General features: G+C 39.9%; 2 protein-coding genes across 2 annotated transcripts; both read left to right on the forward strand.

Annotated features, from left to right (window-relative positions):
• The first annotated feature begins 4,994 nt into the window (after positions 1 to 4,994).
• On the forward strand, positions 4,995 to 15,782 carry jam3a (junctional adhesion molecule 3a). The gene is made up of 9 exons (XM_076735756.1): positions 4,995 to 5,157; positions 10,463 to 10,534; positions 10,640 to 10,753; positions 10,961 to 11,113; positions 12,139 to 12,341; positions 12,883 to 12,982; positions 14,125 to 14,254; positions 14,366 to 14,417; positions 14,513 to 15,782. The coding sequence occupies exons 1-9, from the start codon at positions 5,109 to 5,111 to the stop codon at positions 14,546 to 14,548; spliced, it is 909 nt and encodes a 302-aa protein (XP_076591871.1). The 5' UTR covers positions 4,995 to 5,108; the 3' UTR covers positions 14,549 to 15,782.
• Positions 15,783 to 17,026: 1,244 nt separating this feature from the next.
• Positions 17,027 to 23,108, forward strand: LOC143323218 (vacuolar protein sorting-associated protein 26B-like). The gene is made up of 6 exons (XM_076734942.1): positions 17,027 to 17,865; positions 19,879 to 20,035; positions 20,182 to 20,346; positions 20,617 to 20,792; positions 20,891 to 21,033; positions 21,979 to 23,108. Exons 1-6 carry the CDS (start codon positions 17,643 to 17,645, stop codon positions 22,114 to 22,116), a joined length of 1,002 nt encoding a protein of 333 aa, XP_076591057.1. The 5' UTR covers positions 17,027 to 17,642; the 3' UTR covers positions 22,117 to 23,108.
• Positions 23,109 to 23,710: the final 602 nt, after the last annotated feature.

Consider the following 23,710-nt stretch of genomic DNA (forward strand, 5'->3'; position numbering starts at 1 on the left):
GCACTTCAGAGCTCTAATATGACATATTATATTGTCAGATTATCGTTACTGGTGGATTCCCTGTAAGAAGTATTTTCATGTTGTAGTGAGTCTAGCTGGTCTAACTTAACTACTTTACTACTGTGCCTCTGTTTTATAAGGAGATCATAGATTTTCGGGAGAATCTCAATCTGCAAAGTAACTAGTATCTATAACTATGAAATGAAATTAGCAGGATAAAAGTAGTTCAAATTTTCAAAGTATGCATTTCTACTTACATTCTACAGTGTTTAATAACTGTTAATTGTATAAGATATTACCATGTAGCATGAGAAAAATTGAAAATGAACAAATCGCTTTATGTCAGTGTTCTGGTTTATGATGAAAGAAAGAAACTACTGCATGATGATACTACATGATGAATTGTATATTATTATTATTTTACTGGAGTGTATCTCAGTGTGATTATTGTCAAAAAAGGCTTTAAAGGGAAATTATTCATGCAAAGAAATTGAAGAGAAGCCCCTCTGAATCCCACCTTAATGCACACATCTCTAAGTCCTTCAGCCACCATGATGTGAAACTTCATCCTCTCCTGCTTTATTCGCCAGCTTTTTCTATCTGATTGTCATGTCTGTGAATTTTGGAGCTGCTTCCCTATCTGAACCTCAAGCTGCTTCTTAAAGTCCCACTCCTGCTCCGAGGAGCCCCGCTGACACTTTTTTGGCTGCAGCTTTTTAATGAAAGCTATAGACGAATGTGTGCCAGCTGCATCTTCTGCATGCAAAATAAAACTCTGAAGAGCAGAGGCCAAAAATAGCGCGCGCGCACACACACACACACACACACACACACACACACACACACACACACACACACACACACACACACACACACATCCTGAAGAATCTCTGCAGTTTTAAGTTGGGATGCGGACTACATCTTAAAGAAGGAATTAGATTACAGCGTTAGCGGGAAAAGAACAATAAGCAGCAGAAATATTAGCAGGAAAGAAAACGTCTTTACATGCACACTAATAATAGCTGCAGGAAGGGGCTTTGGAGCTCTGAGGGGACCTTCAAAGAGCAGGATTTTGACACTCAGAAGGTTATTAGAGATAAGAATATCCATCAAAGAAACTGTTACAATTACGACCAATATGCTGCCATATATAGTGTACATTAGCATTTCTGAATCACTTAGGCTTGGAGTGCCATCATTTATCTTGAAGTGCACAGATCGTGTATTACAATAGCTCACATTAGCACGCACCAATACGAGCTGCAATGCCAGCTCTCCACTCTGTATGTTCTCTAACATCCCCCCTAATGTCTGAGTGGAGATAAACATGAAATTATTGTGGCTTCGTCGCAGAACTCTCTGCAATGATAAGAGCAAATTTGGTGGGTGATCTGCTGCAGACTGTGTGCTCTGTGTTCTGCTGTAGCTCCCAGAATCCAGCAGCTAAGAGACAGCAGGCTGCAGGTGGAACATGTGACTGAAGTCTGTGCTAAGAGGAGAAAATGTATTCAAGCTTTAGAGGAACTACCTTTTCTTTTTTAATTTATATGCGAGCAAAATTTCCTTTAATTTAACTACATTTCAGGGGGGAAATAAACAAAACATTAGTATGTAAAATACATGGTGTAGATTGTAGAAAAATAATCACCTTTTTCGAAAATCTGCTTCTTGTTTATGAGACTTTTGTCCACATTTTGCACTAATAAACCCCAACAAAACTTATCTCATCAGTACTATAATACAGTGGCAATCTCTGGATGTCACCGTTTATGAGAAAGAATATAAACTCCTTTCATTTATTCAACCTGCAGCACCTGAGTGTTATAATCCTCTTTTATGTCAAAGAAAATGTGCTGTTTCATTTCACTGTATTTTGCATAATGATGCAGGCTGATATGCTTTCATATCCTGTTCTTACTTCAACACGGTGCACACCTTAAATAGCTCGGCTGCTGTTAGACCTGTCTGTCAAGCTTACGGGAACAAGGCTCGTGGGTTTCAGACTGGATAGACGAGTGGATATTAAATCGGAAAACCAACAGCACTGCATTCTTCATCTCGTGAAATATATACATTCACGCCGCAAATGATGCAAACAAACCGGCGACTTCATCGACGCACCACAGGAAATGAAGGTGTCAATAAGCAACACCTGGAATATGACTCACAGTGATGGCATCACCAGTTTGGCTCAGAATGAGCTTCACCTCGACTGACTGAGGTTGGAGCGACCTGAACATTTTCGACACAGATTTCTCCCCCGTGATCACATTCAGCTGCGATGCAAATGTCCTTGGTTTGAAATGGTGACAAAAAGAAGCTGCTTGAGTCTGTACAAGCAAAAAAAACAAAAAAACACATTACAAACCAGAATATTTCTTTCTAGCGTCACTGCATCTGTGAAACAATGGAAACGCACTGTTTTCAATGAGATGTAACAAAGGGCGGCCAGAAGGGCCTTTGCAACAGAGGAAGGATTGCCTAGCAACATATACTACCAACACTGCAGCGGTGGAGGGCCAGCAGCGTGGTCTGATGGTGCAGGAGGACTCACAGAGGGCCACAGGCTCTTTTATTTTGGCCTTTTTGTATTTTAGTGTTTGGATCAGAGGTTGTATTCAGAGGGGACACACATCAGTACGTGACACTCATTTGCTGTAACATAGTTTTTAAAACCAGTGTATGTTTTCTGTGACTAAGAAGATGTAATGCATTGCATATAATATGTACAATAATACATTAATTCATATATAATCCCCGTAAAATAACAGCTTTTCTGAAGTATCACTAAATCGACTTCATATTGTGTGAAAATCATTACTGTTCATACTTTCCTGTAAGATGGTGCTGTCTTATTTCTCAGTGTGTCTAATGCACTGACAGCTGCTCTCATGCCTGGTTTTACACTGCCACCTGCTGTTTGTTTGCGGGAACCCAAATCAGCTGCTAAATGTGAGCAAAGAAAATAAAGACAAAAAACCATTAATTGAATCATAGAAGGGTCCCTTTGATGTCAGCTGCAGAGGAATAATTACAGAGGATGCAGCTATATTTGTGCAAAATTCAGCTATTACAAAAAAGCCTGCTTAGCCCTTCATTGAAATCTTCATTTTGCACAAGTCTGCTTATCTTTTCGTTATATTTTTTTTTTCAATCAGTGATTTTATAATGGCTTGGTGACGGACTGGAAATGAGGACTGGTCCAAAGGAGAAACGTATGCTGACTTTAGAGATCAATGCCTGTCACAATGATGCACAGGCATTTCCTGTCTGTGCGCGGTCCATCTTCCGCCCTGATGCCCTTGTAGTGGTTTTAATTGGCACATAAGCCCTCATCTCTGTCTTACAGGCAAAAAAACCTTTTCCAATGCATAGATATTTAAAGGCTCCAACATATTTAGCTGTGTGTGAGCACCTTTTATGGTCCTAAAAATGAATACTTAACCAAACAGTGGAAGAATATAGTTTCTATTTTTATTTATTTTTAGTCATTTGAGTCAAAAGAATGTATGTCTTATGTTAGCTGGCTCATGGATACTGAAGAATAATTATTTACTGGAGCCACAGATTTCCAAGACACGGTGTGAAACAGCATTTACAGCTTTCCATAACCTTTAACTTATTTGTATCTCAGAAATGCAAAGTCTGCCTGTGATTCAAACCAATTTATTTGGTTGTAACTTGTTTACAGGAGCCGGAAACAAAACTGTAAAATGGCCTGTTTGCAGTCAAAATGTGTCACAGTGTTTTTGAGTACCACAAAGCACATCAGTATTCGCAGTATAGCATTGAAGCTCAAAGCAGAACTATTTTCTCAGTTTTGATCACAGCTCCTCAACAGCCTGAACAGCTGTTTTAATATGTCACACATTTATATTTGGGCTCTGTTTCTATGGTAAACTTGTGATAAAATCCAGCAGAGTGATTTGCAGAATGTCAGCAGTTATGTAACGTGTTATTTGATTTAGTACATGATTAGTAAATGGAAAAAAATGTACAAAATCTCTGTTATGGCCCTTAACTCCACTATAATTATTTGACATTTTTGTCACTTTACAAATTCAGTGTTTAAGGCTAAAAACATATGAAAGTGTACAATTGCAGCTAAAATGATTAGTCGATTAATTGGCAACTATTTTATGGTTCCAGTTTCTCAAATACTTCTTTCCCTATCAAGTATTATAATAACAAAAACACGCATTGTGAAGGTTTCACTTTGGGCTCTGGGTGATTGTGATGGGCATCGGTTATATTACATTTTCTGAATTTTTTACAAACCATACAATCAATTGATTAATTGAGAAAATAATCAGCAGATCAATCCATAATGGAAATAATCATTAGCTGCAGTCCTGTACAAAATACTTATACATTATACTCAATTTATTTGATAACTTTAGGTACTATTCACTTTACAGATTCAGATTAACAATACAAAACACATCAACAAATAAATTATGATGTAATATTACAGATCAAGATAAAATCCCACAGATGAAGTGTGCAAAGCAGTTACAATCAGCCCCTCTTTTACCAGCTTCAACATAATGTACACATGAATGCATCAACAATTACAATCCAACAACACAATAAAGCCTACATTATTCTGAGAAGGGCCATTCTGCATGATGAGTACTTTTACTTTTGATTTACCTTTTGATTTATATTTCGATGCAAACACTTTTGTACTGCAAAATTTGAACGCATGACTTTCTATATTTACACTGTAGTTTTACTACTTTTACTGAAGTGTGTGATCTGAGTACTTCCTCCCCCTCCATTCACAGTGGGCATTTTTCCCCATGAAGTATTTTTAATAGTATATTTTCCTGATTAAACTTACATACTTTTACCTACATTTTCAATGCCAGATTGTTGCTTGTAATGGAGTATTTTTTACAGTGATACTTCTCCACTGCCTTTGGAGGAGGAGCACATGTTTCCCCGCCCTCCGCCTGTCAGGCAGCGTTGAGGGCGCCCTCGGCTCAGCCCTTGTAGCTATGGAAACACGTCGATGGCAACATCCACCAGTCTGCTCTGCCTCATCCTCATACCTCTCAGAGGTGCTGAGTGTGAGCTACTGTACCCGATAAATTAGACGCTGCAAGATGGCGATTGCGCGACTCGTGGCTTGTTTTTTCCTTTACACCAGCCTCGGTAAGTTCTTTCCCTTTTCCCACAACCACATTATTGACGCGTTTGAGCGCTTAACGAGGTGAGACTGCCGTTAAATGTGAAGCTGGAACGAAGCTGTCAGTGCTAACGTTAGAGTAGATGTTAGCTTGACACAAACAGGCTGGGAACAGTCAACAAAGCGTCTTCGGTGTGTGTTGTTTGTGTTTTCTCGGCTTTTTGTTGTCGCTGAGACATTTCTCCATTAACGGCAACGTTCCGCTGCTGCTGTGCGAAAGCAGACCTGGAAAATGACGTAGTTGTAAGAGCATCCTTCACGTTGTAACGTTTGAATTTACGTTCACGGTACTGTTTGCTAACCGGAGCCGGAGGAAGCGCTTTTTAACGTGAGGGGTCCCCTCATTTTCTTTACTGTAGGAACATTTAACCAAACCTCGACATATCTCATGTGCTTATTTGTCTTTGTGAGGACATTTTCAGAGTGAAAACAAAGCAAACGGTACTTTGAGCGAGCGCAGAGGCAGCCATATGTCAGGGGGGACCGCTCGTGTCAGTCCTGTGATGAAGGGTACCAGAAATCACAGGCCTGCACGAGCATCTCAAACAACATGCGTGCGCTGAGTGTATCGTGCGTGAAACACAATCACACACTCGTGCATTTAAAATGAATGCTATTCAGATTTCAGTTAGACCCTCTGTAACCTGCTTTAATCCTTTCCAATGTTGGATTTGATAAGCGCGTGTGTATTGACCTTTAGTGATCACGCAGTGATTGATGGTGGGGAGCGGGGGCATCTGTAGAAAATGAAGAATCAGCCACGGAGGGTCACATGTCGAAGATGACATGCCTCATCATCCCTGTGCAACAACAGCTGGAGCTTTTTGGGCGGATCAATGCAGCTGGTGCTGAGTGATAAGTTGCATCCACCCTGGTGAGCACTGGCGTGAGGTCACCCTGCTGCTGGCTGAACACTGGCAGTGGACTGGGTCATTTCCAAATGACAGACTGCATCAGTGACTGCTGAACTGTTCATCCAGGTCCGCTCTGCAAGTGTGAATCAAATGACTAAGCGACTGACAGGCAGAGCTTCGTTTCTTATGTTCAGCGTGGGTTCATGTCGCTCGTTTTTAGACTAATGTTGGTAGTCTAAAATTCTGCCCTCGAGTTTTAGACTGCCTTTAGGTTTAAATAATGAATAGTAATCAGTTTTAACATTGTTTAATTCATGCTTCGCATGACTTGGACGCATCGGTGCATAAATTGAAATAATTGTGTTGAAATTAAGACAAAATTCATGTTTTGGCTTTCCTCCTCTGGTTCTGATTTTGGAGTAAGATGATGTTAAACCCTTTACATCAAATTTCCCTCATAAGTAGCTTGAGGGTTGGAAAAATCGTGTTATCCCAAGCTTACAGTATCATGCATGTATTGTTTTTGTCATCGATTATCAATTATTATAATTCATCGTTTTATCTATAAAACGTCAGAAAAAAGTGGTGAAATGCCTGTTTTGATTTCCTGGAGCAAAAATTATTCAGAATCCTGTTTTTATTTGGCCAAAACCCAGTTTGTGAGTCATATGTGACAGAGAATAGCAGCAAATATTCACATTTGAGAAGCTGGAACCAGATAATCATCAGCATTTTTGTTGACCAAATGACTAAAGTGATTAATTGATTATCATAGTGCTTGCTGTAATGCTTTCCTAATCGCTGCAGCTGTAGTTTACACCGAGGGAAATATTCCAACCCTAGACTCCATGATCTTGACGGCTACACTGCTCCATCACCATGGAAATATTGTCGAGATATCTGGTGTCTTGGAAAACCTGCGATGTCCAGGTTAAATCTGCTGAAGCTACATTCTGCATTCACCCTGTAGTCCTGCAGTTTAGGGACTTGTTCATCACCAGTGTCATTCATTTGGCCTGGAAAGAGCAAAACACAGTTAATGTGTCCCCTTCTTACATTTCCCTCAAGTGCTTATGACAACACCACTGCCTCTTACTAATCTACTGGAGTGATTAGTTGTTATTACACAGTCACTCCAGAATGTCGCTTGCGGCCGACTCTGCCTGCAGCATATTTGCAGCGACAGCACTGGAATGTCTGGGAAAAAGGCTTTTTATAGATGCACTGGTTCAACATTTTTGTTTGCTGCGGGGACGGGGATGGGTTGTTGTTTTCATATTTAGAACATAAGAGGATTGCAGAATGTGGCTATTAAAGAGCACATTTCTCTGAGAACAGACTATACACCTCGTCTGTCTATGCGTCGCAATAACAGAGGGATTAAAATGAGCCTGTGTTTGCTTTCCAGCAAGCGCTGAGATTATTTTTCATAATTCAAAAATATTGTCTTCTGTTCAGCCTACATTGTGTCACCAGGGGACCAGCCATTGTTGTATGAATGCTTTTATTCTAAGCTTGTATTAGTAATTAGGTACACACTGTCTCGTTAATTGACCGTGGTTATTCTTTCCCACGGCCTACTTTTCTTTTTTTAAGAATCATGTCAACACTGCGTCTGCTTGTGCAGCTGGTGCACTCCTTTTTGATTTTGGTTACTCTGGTGTGCACGCACCATTCGCCAGCTGTAACCACACTATCAGTTATTAATTACTGCGAATAATAAGGACTGAAAAGTTTATATCGTGGAATCTTCTCTGGTTTGTTTTTGGAAATGATGGTCCAAAGAGAGAAGAGGGGGGAGGGTGACATGCAACAAAGGTCGCCCCCAAGGGCCTTATATCAGTGTTACAGAGTGCTTCACAAAAACAAAGGGACTTCAGCAGAACTTCATATTAAGGGAATCATTTCCTGTAAACTCAGAATAACACATTACACACTGTCATGTTGCAATCCCTGAAATGAGGAAAGTTGTCAGCATTTCAATGCGTATTTGATATTTTTTTGTAATATAATACACGTGCAGTGTGGATGTAGCAGATTCCAGCTCATGTCTTGTGTTAATAAAAAAAAAAATTGTTTATCGAAACTTGCAGTATGAAGCAAGTTTCTGCCCTGATTGTAGACTGTGCCTACAGCTCTACACTCCACCACGCATCAAGCAGTTCGCTGAGTAGTTTTAAGGCTCAATACCTCGTACGTGCATATGCCCAGGGAGCGTTTGTTGGTTGAGCTTGTGTCTCTCAGGATGTCCAGTCACAGCTGGGCTAAAAATAGCTTTTGATGTACAGGGTGGGAAAGTCAGCAACAGAGACGGAAGCTGAGACCTGGGAGTCAGATCTCATCAGTGTCTGCAGCTGTGCCTGTATGACCGGATGCTTGGCAGGACCCATGTTTTCATCACTTTCAGGCTGAGCGTCAGCTATATGCTACACGCTGTACATCTCAGGGTCATCCGTGCGGTAATGAGGCTGCTTTAAATAAATACCTCAGAGTTAGTCAGAGAGCACAGCGCCTCAGGCAAACAGGAGATGTCTTGCAGTATTCAGGGTCTGCTCAGATAATTGTTATTATCTAATTTCAGCCTTCATTTGAAACCCTCCATACTGCCCCCACTGCGAGCTGCAGTGCCTTCATTACTCAGCATGGGTGCTGTTAGTCGCATGTGCACCCAGCAATTATTGCATTTGCAAGTGGCACAGACACAATAGGTTGAGTGTAGGGTACAAGCAGAAGGTGGAAACATGCTTACTTTTCCCCACGATTTGAAATCAGATGTACATCTGAAATTGTAATTTTCACATTTTCCTAATTGGTTGCTGCACACCCCTCACTCGCCACTCTATTTTCCACATAAACTGGCATTCTGCTGGCCCAAATTCGATAAAACTTGTCAACTGTGCCTCTTGCCATTAAAATCTGACATTTTCAAAATAACACCGATTGCTTAAAGGAAGGCACTCAAGCAAGGAACTTAAAACAAGAGTATCTCATGTTGTTTTTGCCAGGGGGAAACCAAGGCGGATGATTAAATGTGCTTCGAATTTAAGCACATTCCTGCTGTTATTTTTGTGCCTCTGATTTGTTTTGTTTGGGGATCTTGATAAATAATTTATTCTGCAAACCTCAGTGCAAACGAGTGCCGCAATTTAGCAGAGAAACTGAAAACTGAACTGAAAAAATGTAACAAAACGGATATGCCACAATGTTTCAGGGTGTATGAATATGTTTGTTGGAGTAAATAAACGGGAGCTGTCTGCTCTAATGAATGATACGACATCGAGCGATTCCAGCTGTCCCCAGAGGCACATTGTCACACGAAAACTAGTGAGATGCAGTGAACTAGAGATGCAGATGCTCGTATTCTGATGTCAGATTGGTTTTTGACAGACATCGGACAACCCTATCCACTTTGCGTCTGAAAGCATTGTCTTTATTTTTCCTTCTTCCAGCAGTTTTCCTCAAACAGACGACTTCGACTTCTCAGTAGGAGAATCAGTGTTTAAAGAAATTGATAGCCCGTGTGCAGCACATGAAGTTGTGCTGAATGAACATAGACTCAAATAAAGTCATCATAAATAATTAGGAAATCCCTCATTTTTAAATGACTGTACTGTACTTTGACTTATTTCAGGAGCTTTTTGACTTTAGTGTTTGAAACAAATGCTCAGTTGGACTCTGGTCAGGTGATTGACTTTGGTCCTAAAAAGCTCCGTGTTTGCCTTGTCTGTATGCTTATGATTGCTGTCCTGCTGCATTGTCCTTAAAGTGGAGGGACTACGTATAAAAGTCTTCCTACACTGGCTCTCCAGGGTGTGTAGACACCCACAAAGGAAAAACTGAAAGTCAGCACTTTGAGGGTGTGTAGACACCCTCAAAGAAAAAAACTGAAAGTCAGCACTTTAACCTCAGTCACTTAAAATGCAGCGCGGTGGACTAAAGCCAGAACAATAAAAAATGTCTCACCGTCCAGATATTTACAGACACGTCCCTCTATTCAGATTTTTATTGCAGCAATCTCGCATTCAGAGCTTGCCCTCTCTCTTTCAGTGTGCCACATTATTATCCAATTAGCCTCCGTAAAGGACCCAAATCAAATACTGAAGTCAGAATATTTCTTCTCAGGAGTCAGTTTGTGCCAGAAGTCGATGCTGTTCAATCCATGTTACGCATTAAAAATGCAGGTAACGTTTTCGTCCCAGGTGCCCGTCTTCTTTAACAGACATGTGAAGTAATTAATGAGATATGTTGACCCTAATTCAGATCCCACAGGCTCTCACACTCTCTGAGAGGTTCTATATTTATCGCTGTAATCCGCCGTTTATTAGGCAACATGCCCAGCTGATAATGTCTGCTAATGAAAATGTTTGCCACCGGGGTTACTCAGCTTTTAGTGTCTTCCTTTTTTTCCCCCCCGCAGGTCACATTCCATCATCTCTCGGGGTAATCCTCCGAACCACGGACAAGATTGTGTGGGCAAATGAGTTTGAGCGTAAGTTGCTGGAAAATCACTCAAACGTATTTAGCCAAAGTAGCTTTTCTTTTCGTGATTTGGGGATGTTTCCTTTTGCTCTCATGCTTTCTGTTTTCTCAACAGCCATCGAACTGACCTGTTTAATAGAGTCCATCTCAACAAACAACCCGAGGATTGAATGGAAAAAGATTAAGAACGGCGTCCCCAGTTATGTGTATTTTCAGAACAAGATAGCAGGTAAACTGCTTGGAAAGTCTCCTTTTGAAAGCCCGTCAACCAGTTAGATCACAGCATTTCAAAGCAGTGTCTGAGGACTCGAAGCTCAGCGAATGAATGCTACCTTGAAAGAACTTGTTGGCACTGAATTCTGTTTTTCCTGAACTGTGAAGTCACGCTGTGTATGTGAATGAGCAATTGTAAAGTGTTTTTTTTCTCCCTGAAAAGGGGACTTGGAGCATAGAGCTCAGCTCAGAGAGCCGGCCAACATCCTGATCTTCAACACCACCCGGTCAGACACCGCAGAGTACCGCTGCGAGGTGGCCGCCATCGACGATCAGAGGGACTTTGATGAGATTCTTATTAGTCTTGCAGTGAGAGGTATGGTGAGCAGGGAGTCTGCTGGGATCACATCACTGACCGGCCCATGATTGGCTCAGACATCCAGCACATCTACATCATGTTCTTGTGGGTTAAATAGAAAATGACTGAACAACAGTTGCTGTTGTTTTTGTATTATCATGGGGAAATATTTCAGGATTTGGGGGTTGTTAGAGAGATTTTAAAGGAATAGTTTGACTTTTTGGTAAATGTGGTAATTAACTTTCCAAGACTTGGATGAGAAAAACAACACCAAACACATATACGTGTACTTTAAATGTGGAACTGCAGAACTAAACAGAACAGAACAGAACTGAAGTGTGAAAACAAAAATGTGCTGTTTTACAAGCAGTGATGTGTCAGACTGTTAGTCAGAGTGAGGTTGGTGACAACCTCACCACGTTAGGTGTTCCTCCTGTTTCCAGTAGAGTCTCAAATTCAATATAAAATCTTAATTATTTACCGTCAGGTTCTACATGAGTACATTTCTGAATTACTGTGTGTCTCAGGTGACGACTCGATGTTCTCTACTTAAAATGAAGGCAAACCGAGCATTTGGTATCTTTGCCCCTAAAATTTTGAGTAGTTTACCTCTCACTATTAGATCATACAGTGAAAGTGGAACTTACTTATGTTCCCTTACTTTTATGAACTTGCATTTTTGTTGGTATTATTTAATATCTAATGCTTTTATTGTGAAGCACTCCAGTGTTTCCAGTGTTTCCAGTCTGAACTAAGCTAACCCTCCTCTCACTGTAGCTTCATATGGAAGGAGCAGATATGAGGACGGTATCAATCTTCTCATTTAACTCTTGACAAGGAAACAAATTAAGTGCGTTTCCAAAATGTCGGACTAATCCTTCATGTCATTACTTCAGACTCAGTTAACTTGTAATCATTATTTGTCATATTTGGGCATTTTATTGCATCAAGTGATGAATGAAAAACATAAAGAAATAATCAATCAATAGTTCAATCAGTAACTAAAGACTGATATGTGTGTGTGTGTGTGTGTGTGTGTGCAGTGAAACCTGTGGTACCACGGTGCAGCGTGCCAGAGGCCGTCACAGTGGGAACATCCACCGAGCTGCGATGTCTGGAGAACGAGGGCTTCCCTGCTCCTCAGTACCGCTGGTTCCACAACAACGAGGAGCTTCCTCAGGACCCCAAAAACAGCCCGAAGCTGGTCAACTCGTCCTACAGCATCAACCCTGACACGGGAGGCCTGGTGAGAGAGACAGAAGCATAGCATCGCCTGTTAATGGAACATACATACAATAATAACTGTCAATACAGCGATATTATTAGAAATGTCCCTGTATTAAAATCTGCCACAGACAAACGTGGAGGAAGTAGCTGCTGACTGTTTTCTTTATGGATGGGGCTCTTTAGCATCAATGATACTCACTTACAGCTCATCCGATGTAAATGTCAACAGCTTAATCTAAATAAAACCTTCACCATCATATGACTAATGGCAGGATTAACGCATGCATGTACAGATCACCAGTGGAGAAGCCTGGAGGATAAAGTTTAAAAAGGAGGATAATGTTGCATTCAAGGCCAATGTGATGTGTTCATGGTTTACTTCAAAGACGCAATAACTGGTTAAAAGTCTCGTAGCAGAAGTTCAACAATGACACTGGGCACGTTTCAGCCCCTGTCATAAAATGTCTCAACACGAAAATGTAAGAATTTATCCACAGTCAAACATCCCTTTAGCATTTTGTTGACAATGCAGTGTGTCATGTCTAAAAATATCTCCTCAGAAATTTCGAAGAGTGAGGAAGGAGGACGCAGGGGAGTACTACTGCCAGGCAAAGAACGATGCAGGACATGCGCAGTGTCCCGCGCAAATGATGGAAGTCTGTGAGTGTCACAATGTCTGACTCAGAGTTTTCTGAGGCCAAAATGTCTTCATGTTGATGTCTGTAACGCGTGTGGAGAGTGCTAAAAAAAAAAAAAAAAAAAAGACGATACTGCAAAGTTTGGTACATGTGGCTGAAAAGTCTAGACGAGGCGGGCAGGTAATCAGTGTACTGACACAATTAATGAGTAATGGGAAACAGCTGAGAAGGTGGGCAATGAACTCAGGCCATCTGTCAGAAGTAGGACAGTTGACAGGACAGGTCATGTGAGCCATGAAAGGATCTGAAATTCTCTGATTACATCCATCCATGTCCTGTTCAGCAGCTCTGTCGCGTTAACCATGTTCACAAGAAGAGTTTTCATTAAGCCCAACAAACGAATGTGCAGTCGACAGTAAAAGAGCAGGAGAGGAGGAGAAGGAGGAGGAGGAGGAGGAGGAGGAGGAGGAGGAGGAGGAGGAGGAGAATGGCGCAGCCGTCCACATAAGTTATTTATTGCACTGTAGTTGAAATCTGTTGTTTTGCTGCCAACATAAAAAATGAAATTGTAACTGTGCACAAAGTCTGTCAACTTTGAGAATCAGGAATCACAGCAAGGGTTGTGTTAACTTTGGTTTTGATGTACTGTTTTTAGAGGGTGATGCAGCTTTTTAAAGGTTTTTTATACGGTGATCAGGAGGAAAAGGGTTGGACAGGTTCTTTTTCAGCTCCTTTAAACCTTTTTTTCACATTTTTGTTTGCTGAACAAAGTCACTTTGGTTTGAATTTGATATTTGAGTTTTTGGTATTTTACTTTTATTTTACCATGTTTACCGTACTTTTCCCTGAAACCCATCTGTCGAGTCATTCCTGTCAGTCTTCTCAGCTATTTCATTTTGGACTGCGGATATACTTTGTTTTCACTGTTGATTATTGATTTTTGATGAATCGTATGTCAGAGCCCACAGTTTGATTTAAGCTGTCGTATTTAATGTGAGCTGATGCCAAAAAAGATGTTTGATAAGAAGTTTTTTAAGGCGTCAAATGTTCGACTTTGATGTTCAGTCATGTAAAATAAATCAAAACAAACTATAGAAGAATAAAAATGAGAGTGGTCTGCTGATGTAAGTCAGCCATCGATATGCTCTCTGTGTCCTGCTGCAGACGACGTCGACATCCTTGGGATTTTCCTCAAGTCGTTCGGTGCCGTGATTGTGTTCTTCTGTTTGGCTGCCTGCATTTGTCATTCCCTTAAACGTGGATGCTTCCACAAAAAAGGTCACAGTGAAAACAAGTGAGTAGGAACTACAGCTCCGCAGAAGGAAAGAGACGATATGTTAATCTGCCTTTGATCCTACACGACGTGGACGATTTTGTATTTTCTTACGTATTTGTTTTGTTTCAGCTACAACTGGCCAGCGCAGACTGAGGGTGTGGACTATGGCGATGCGGATGAGGTAACAAAATCTGCAAACATGCACGGCATCTATTGCTTGTCTCACTGTGAAGAAGGAGTCGTGCATACTAATTTTCCAGCTGCTGTTTTTCACAGGGCCATTTTCGCCACAAGTCTTCGTTCATCATTTGACGGCTGAGACAGACGATGAGAGGGAACGAGGCTAAAACACAAACTGTTGAGGTTAACTTGCTACAATGATGCTCCAGATGGTAAAGTTTGAGGTGTAACATGGCACATTCTTCTCTGATGCACATAAAAATCAAATCAACCAACTTGCCAAAGTAATTTTAATATCGTTTTGTGGCACCAGTTCACGTTTTTTATAACAGTGTTTTTTTTTATTTCCTTCTGTTATTATTCATTTTCAAGTAAAACCTTGTTTGTTTGTTTGTTTGTTTGTTTGTCGTACTCCTTATTTGGTTCATTTTCCGGCATGTTTTTATCATACAGTAAAACCATTTCAAAGCTGTGGAGTTTGATATTTGGTCCATGGTGTCATCGCAAAAGATGCTGGAAGCTACATTCCTTCACAGTTTTTTGGACAAGTCCTCTTTTATAACTCTTAAACTTTTTACTGAGTACACTGAAATTGTTTTACAGAACTCCTTTACATTATCTTTGTTCATGAGATAAACATATTGTGTTTCACGTGGGGGCGGGTGGAAACCTGTTTTTGTATATACTGTAGTTATACAGGCAATAAGCAGCAGACAGTAAAAGGCTGATGAGCTCAGATTCAAAAGGCACAATTAATCAGCCTGTCTTATATTTACAGATGATAACAAGTATGTACGAGTAACCCGTGAATTTGAATACCATATATCCCACTATGCTGCAAAGTTATTATGTACTATAAAGGTGGTGAAGTATGATTTTTAGAGTGCTGTTTCTGTGTATAAGTGACCTTCTGTGCTTTACTAATTATTTTGTGAGTATTGGACATATTGTCCAGTTTTGACTCAGTATTTAATGTACATAAACGCATACCTTTTTTTAATCTTTTCATTTTCGGACATTGCACTCCATACCTTATTGTAAATATGCAATAAAACTGTTTGTGGGAAATAAATTTACAGTGTTTACTGTTCAGTGTGTTTCTGCAGTGTTGAGCCTGTCATTTCATACATTAGTGTCGATGATTTGTGTAACAACTCAGGAACTGTTGTAAACTGTCCACTGGTCATTTGATATTAATGCTCTATGTTCATGTTATTTTGTTACTATTAAATACATTTGAACTGTTAATGTTGTGAAGACTCAAATGTTTCATGTGTTTTACTGTGTATTGTCAGATTCCATCTGTATATTAAGACAGAAAGGACATGAAAATACTCATAAAGCCACGACTGACTGTTACAAGAAATGTGTGTTTTTTTAATAGGCTGCTGAAAAAATAAAGGAGTTTGTCCACTACATAGTCTTGAATTTAAACACATTTATCTACAAAGTAATTACCGTCTAAAGCATTATGTTATTACCGTGTGTTACTCTGTTATGGTATTCTGAAATTTTACTCAAGTAAAACAAGTAAGTATTTTCAGTAAATGTACTTCAAGTATCAAAAGTAAAGGCACTCATGCAGAAGTGTTGATATAGATGTATTACTAGATTTATTAATGCATTAACATGTAAACAGCATTTTCAGGCTAGATGGTCCAGGTGGAACTAAATGTAATTATTTTATGTATTATTTGGTTATTTCATCTCGAACAAACATATCTTACAGATTCACTATATTTTTTGTTTGTAAAGATTTTCTCTTAGAAAACAATCTAGTCTCCACAGCTGTCTGAAAGGAAGTAAAAAGTAGCCTAGGCTGCAATAATTACCCCTGAAATGTGACTGGAGGGGAACAGAAAATAGACAGACTCATAAAGTACTGTAGGCCTACCTAAGTTCAATTTTCTCATTGTTACATATTTACATTTTATACTTGATACATAAACTACCAAACAGTATATAAAGAAGTCAAAATTAGCTCTACTTCGACCAAATACAACAGTTAAGCTGCTTACATATTAATATATATCATATATAAATAACTAGCTATATCCACTATTGTAATATGTACACAACAGGGTGCATGATGAGTACACTGAAAAATTTGGGTGCAGTACTTTTACTTGCAATGGAGTATTTTGACACTGTGGGGAAAGAGGACTGAGCATACAGCGCCCTCATGTGAGGACGGCCTACAAAACACAACAGCCATGGATGAGGAGAGGAGCATCGGCCATGCACAGTAAAGTCCGTTTATTGATTTAACAGGATTGGACAACAACCAGCGGCTGACCAAAGTGCTCTTAAACAGTAAAAAGCGTTTTAAGAGTTCAGAAAGTGACACATGACATAAAGATAATGACGAAAGCACATGGTGACATGTACAGGGCCCTGTGCAGGGTCCAGATTATGTACCGCACTGTTACTTTTACTGCAGTAAAGGACCTGAATACTTCTGAATACTTCTTCCACCACCATTTTCTAAAAATAATACTTTAGTGTATTACTCTGTTAGAGTAAATGCACTCAGCTACTTGTCATCACTGGTTTCACTTAAAAAAAAAATAAAAAAAAAATACATACATACATTGCAGGGTGATAGACTTTATTAATGTGGTATTTGAATATAAAAGCCATTACTTCCGGTTTTATTACGCCAGCCCTAAGACGTTCCTGTTTTGGATTTTATATTGAAAAAGTCCACCCGGAAGTAGTTATCCTGACGCAGATGGCATACATCCTGGTCGTTTGACAACATTCACCGTATTTTCTTACAGAAAACAACCATGTAAAATATATCAACGCGGTGAGGATCGTATCCATTCCGACGCAGACTAGTTTGTGGCCAGTGTTGACTATTTATCGGAGACATTAAGGTCAACAGAAGGGAAAAAAGAAACGGCTCATTTGCTGATGGACGTATTATTGTGCGTTTTCGTTGTGCCATCGTATCGCTATCTCGCGTCGTCGTTGGAAAGGAGTATGGACATGTAGCTAATGTGGACTTTTTCTGTAAAATACCGTCGACTTTGTCCTGTTAACCAGTGTGTTGTGAGCGCCGAGAGAGAAGTGGGGTCACACACCCTGCAGGCCTTCCCTTGTGTCTGTTTTCTACTTTAAAAATACCATTAGCAGGGTGTTTTTTGGGTGAACAGTCGCAGTTTGCTAACAGGTCAAAGTAACGTTACGATAAGAGTTGACACTGCGCCCACGTAACGTTACAATGAGTTTCTTCAGTTTTGGACAAAGTGCAGAAATTGATGTTGTCCTCAATGACGCTGAAACGAGGAAGAAGGCTGAACACAAGACTGAGGATGGAAAGAAAGATAAATATTTTCTTTTCTACGATGGCGAGACTGTCAGTGGAAAGGTGAATGTCACACTGAAGAACCCCGGGAAGCGACTGGAGCACCAAGGGATCAAAATTGAATTTGTTGGCCAAATAGGTTGGTAAAAAATATCCTGACTTACACAACTGAGGTATTTGTACATATATTACCCGATGACTTAATACAGAACACATAAATAATACAGTCAAGCTTGTGTTGACACCGTTTATTTCATTAATAAGTATCAATAAACATAGAAATCCTTCAAAAAGCCACTCAAGTTAGGGACCGTCCACAAATTATTGGGGTGGTGAGCAAAGCAATAGGAGTTCACTACCCTAAATTAAATGTACCCCTTTAGTTATTAATGGCAACATGAATTGTAACAGTTCAGTAGTGTAATATTATTTTTACATATTTGTCAAGGAGAGGATTCAAGTAAATATTAATAATACTGCATTTATTATGAAAGGCTACGCATCTGATTTTCCTTTAAAAGATACACCAGCAGAAGTTTGACAAACTGTGAAAGTCCTTTACAATAATTACTAATACTCTGAAGGTATTTACAGAATCCTTTAAAAAATAGAAATGAAAACAGTGGATGGAAAAATATTAAATATTCTACACAATGAATAATGACTCACCAGCTCCTGAAGAGGCAAGATTGGAATTACATTATCTCCTTGCATTTTGTAAAACAGGTGCAAAATATTAACATGTTATATGAGTGATGAAATAACATATTGGAAAATAACATCAATATACCAATACAACAGCTGATAAATGTTTAATTTTCATCCAAAACTAAGCAGGGAGATTTTAGCATTTCCAGCTAGTGGCTTGGAAAACAGGTTTGAAAACATTTTTTTTTTTTTTTTTTTTTTTTTTTTAAATCGTGCAACAAACAGAATATTTTTCCATCCAGATCATATGAAAAGTCTGTGATAATTCTGTTAAACAACCTTCTAGGCTTTACAAATAGATCTATGTATATATTTTCAGGGAAATTGCATGTTTAACCCTGAGACTCTAAGACAACGTTAACACACGAGAGGCTAAAAATAGGGCTCGGCCTTCTGCAGCATTAGCAATATTTTCTTTGGACTCTTGCCATGACTAAGAGACAATATTTCAGTATGTCAAAGTATTAAAACTATTGATTAGTGCAAAACTTTTTTCTATTAATAATTAAACCAAAACATGTAAGGTGGTACTCCAGTTTATACTTTAATAACTTAGTGGAATAATCATTTTCACATAAGAACCAATTCTACAAACAGAAGTGGAATTAGCAATAGACAAAGTTATGGAAAATAACAAATGATGCATCTTTTTACCCATTATTCCAGATTATTTTTTATTTCTAAACCAAGAGCTACATTTTTGACATTGTTTTTCTTTACTGCTTCCTGATCAAATGCTCATTAACTGAAGGTAGGAACTGCTGTAGGATAGTGACAAATACTATGCTCTCTTAAAAAATAATGTTCAGTCTCCAAAAGTCCTCCCCTGCTCTCTCAAAAACTTAGACGAGCCACCACTCAGCGAAAAAGAAACCCAAACAACACAACACTGTCTCCTTTCTTGATGCCTCTGCTCCTAATAGTTTTTGTACAGTGCCTTGACAAGGACTGTGAGATTTACCCAATAGTTTTAAAACCTAAAAGCAGCTATATTCAGTATTTTTACGAAAACGATGTGAAAATGTTAGTCTCATTGTGATGAACCTAAAGAGAATCACCACCTGAATCTGCAGCTTCCCTCGGTTTCACAAGGTTTTATAATGAGTTGTGGTCTCGTAGCATTGTTTTTGGCCGCAGCAGGCAGCTCTAAAAACCCACAGAAAACAGCAGACAGACAAAGTTAGCAACTAGCTGGTGAACGCTGTGGAGTATTTAGGAGCTAAAGAGCCAAATTTTTCCCACAGGAGGTGGTGAAGACCAAAAACAGCTGAAGCTAAAGTCAACCTTAAAATAAATACATATATTTCTGTCTCCACATTACAAAATTTATCATTGACATCAGTAAATTTGAACGTTTTCTTCTTACAGGTGTGAATACATTACGCAAATCCTGACAGAGGACATTTCTTATTTTACTTTTGTTGATGACGTCTTTCTTTCGTAGAGCTGTATTACGACAGAGGAAACCATCATGAGTTCGTTTCCCTGGTGAAGGATCTGGCAAGACCGGGTGAAATAACTCAGTCGCAGACCTTCGACTTTGAGTTCACTCATGTTGAAAAACCTTACGAGTCCTACACAGGCCAGAATGTCAAGCTAAGGTACATTTGATCATTCACTCGCCTTGACAGGTGGTGAAATGGATCACTCTTTAACCTGCTTCCTTTTTAAACTGATGCTGCCTACATTTACCTTGCACTGTATACTTCATGGGTTAGATGTGACGCTTTTCTTGTTCCATTTGCAGATATTTCCTTCGTGCCACGGTGATCAGAAGACTAAATGACATCAGTAAAGAGATGGACATCGTGGTCCACACACTGAGCACTTACCCTGAACTCAACTCGTCCATTAAAATGGAAGTTGGAATTGAGGATTGTCTCCACATTGAGTTTGAGTACAACAAATCCAAGTGAGTGTTGCCCTCACAGTGTCACAGAGCCTAAGATCAGCCTCCAGTTTGTCTAAAATACAAAAATAATCACATCAGTCATATCAAATAATTGCTGATTCATTTTCTCTCGACTGATTAATTAACTGGCTGATCATTTCAGACGTAACGGAGTGACTTCCTGCAGTCGTGTGAAGCGTGCAGACGCCGGAGAAACAATCGCATTCTGCTGTGCTCGTCTATTTACAGCTCCTGATCTCTTCATTTGTGTCCTCACTCGCCCTCTGATAGGTACCATCTGAAAGACGTGATTGTGGGGAAAATCTATTTCCTGCTGGTGAGGATTAAGATTAAGCACATGGAGATTGACATCATCAAACGTGAGACAACAGGCACCGGCCCGAGTGTGTACCATGAAAATGACACTATCGCCAAGTACGAGATCATGGACGGAGCTCCGGTCAGGGGTAAACAGCTCTCCGTCCTAATTTCTGTCAATTATTTTAATCACGCAGCAGCTCCTCATTCAGTCAGGATCAATATTATCCAACCTGTCCTATTTCAGGCGAGTCCATTCCCATCCGGTTATTTTTGGCTGGATATGATCTGACTCCCACCATGCGAGACATCAACAAGAAGTTCTCCGTGCGCTACTACCTGAACCTGGTGCTGATCGATGAGGAGGAGAGACGCTACTTCAAACAACAGGTAGGCCGCTGATGATAAGAGGGAGTGCTCAAAGTTTAGGCATGAAATACCTCGTCCTGACACTGTGAGGCTACAGCAACAGTCCTGCTGCAGAAATCGGATTACTTGGCCACATGTCAAACCCCAGGCTGGGTTTCCCAAAGGTTTCCTTTGCATGGAGTAGACCTGAGAGGAGGAAGTACAGTAAAATACTACCCGTGTCCCGACTATGTAGTTTTGTTATCAGGTATTAAAATAAATTTCAGGTTGGATCTGAGCTTCAGAATTTCTTGGGTGGCATCAGATGAGTGTTACTCGCGTGGTGGAAAACAACATTGGCCCGTTCCTGCTTTTCGAATGTGACAATTTGCCTCTTTTCTCTGTTTGGTATGATTGGAAATTAAATATGTTTGGTTTTTGGATTCGTGGTTAGAGAAAACAAGTGATTTAAAGATGTTATGTTGGCTGTTTGACTATCCTCTAAAATATTAATTATCTTGCCAAAAGAATAAAAAAAGAAACAGATTAATAGATATTATATAGAATTGCGAGTTCCAGCTTGAAACGGCATGCTGTCACAATTTGCATCCTGTGCGGGACTGTTTCCAGTTAGATGATATCAAACTGAGACAAAGCAATTGTTTCCTATAGACATTTTTTAAAGGGATGCGCCAATCTGATACCGATATTGATCTGATGCTACCTCAAATAGCTGGATCAGGTATCGGTGACAGTGTCCGATCTATTCTGTTTACTTCTTCACTGAATTGTAATGCCTGTTAAAGATTTTCAGCAAGCTGCTGGCGCTCGATTGTTTAGTTCTGTTGACAGTAATAAAGGTTGTGATTTAAAAAGGAATCACGATTGGGGAAAAGATGTTTTTTAAAGCACCGAGATTACTGACACGGTCTTTAGCTTTCATGGATAAGGAGTCGATCTATTTTCTCCACCCTTTCCCCTGCGCAGGAAATCACACTGTGGAGGAAAGGGGACGTGGTGAGGAAGAGCATGTCTCATCAGGCCGCCATCGCCTCTCAGAGGTTTGAGGGCTCGGCGGCTTCGGAGAGCGCACTGGAGCAAGCTGCGAGGGAGGAGAGCGGGTAGAGCCGCAGCCCCTCCACTCCCCTCTTTCAAGACTCATCGGCGTCGACGTCGGAGTGTTGGAGGTACCCGTCAACTGTACAACATCTGGTGAAGCAGCTGTTTTTATTTGTAGCCGCTGCTGGGAGGAAGAAGGGAGACCGACATACATACAGTATGTGAACAATGAAACAGCTTGCATGAGGCATTCAAAGTGGCTTCAGGCTGCTGGTCTTGTCCTTCCTCATTAATGCATTTTTTGTTTTGGTTTTTTTTTTTTTCTTTCTGGGAATCAAACTAAATCACCTGCCGCGATGCTCGCCGTGTAAAACTCTTTCATGTGAATTCTCCAGCCTTCTGTTGGTTACACGCTAATGCTTTCTTCGGGATCAGTTCATTTCTAATCTGTCTTATTAACGCAGCTGAACCGTCATGAATTTTCAACAGAACGTTATCTCCAACATTCCACCTTAAATGAACGCATTCCTAACACTGTTAAAGGTCAAGAAATCTGAGATAACTTTGCACTGCTATATCTTGCTGAGCACATTTGTTTTTCTTTGTGTTTCTGTGTGTTTGCACAAAAAAAAGTGGAAACTGGAATCTTTTTCCTATTTTGAGCGAGAGGGCTTTAGTATTATCCTTGTTTTTTTTCTGTACATAAGACCAGCTAAAACCTTTAATCCCGGTCCAGCTTGTGTACATTGATTATAAAGTACACGGTGCCACAAAACGACCTTTCATGTTCATATGCTTTACCTCAGCATTCCAGTATTGATAGGAAAGGGTGTTGTATTAAGGTCTGATAGTGTGAAGTCTTCTGTATCCTCTTCGTTAGAGACTTGAAAGTTGTGCCTAAGTGTATCAAGCAAATGAATTCCTCCTGCCTCTAACATGATTTTAGTCTTTTAACCAGAGAAAAATGACATTAGAACTATCTATCTTTTGCAAAATGCTAATCAATTCTTCCTTGTCCCCAAAAGTCAAATAAATTGATGCCAAATGGACAAAATAAACTCAGAGTTTGGTTTTATTCTAGAAATGAGTGAAAGCATTTGTGACAGATGTGATAAACCTGAACAGACAGGGTGGACAAAATAAAGAAAACACTGCAAGGAGATGTCAAAATAGTACCACCGCTACATACAGTACACAGGTGATCTGTCATTAGGAGCCATTTAACACGACTTTTCAAATACATGTGGACCCTCACAGTCCGAGTGATTGACTCCTGAAGTGCTCGTTCATCAGTTACAAAACTGCAGACTCATGCTCCATCAGTCGCAACTGTTTATGTAGTTAATCGTTTCAGTAATTTTTTAAGCAAAAGTCCCAGAAGTCTGAATGAAGCGTGAATAAAATGTGGTTTTCTGAGTTCTCCATGAGTGCAAGTTGAATATCTTTTGCTTTTGGGTTGTTTTAAGACGACACTTTAGTCCTTAAAGTTAGTCATTCTGAAATTTCGTCATTGTATGCCACTTATCCTCATGACTTCCTACTTGAAGTTTGTCACCAGCTGCAGGACATGAACTCTGTGCCAGGACCTGACTGTTCATGAGAGCTCTGTCTGTATTTCTTTAATTAAATAAGTAACCCCAATGAAGACAGAGTAAAGACA

The sequence above is a fragment of the Chaetodon auriga genome, chromosome 7, assembly GCF_051107435.1.
Source record: "Chaetodon auriga isolate fChaAug3 chromosome 7, fChaAug3.hap1, whole genome shotgun sequence".
NCBI lineage: Eukaryota > Metazoa > Chordata > Actinopteri > Chaetodontiformes > Chaetodontidae > Chaetodon > Chaetodon auriga.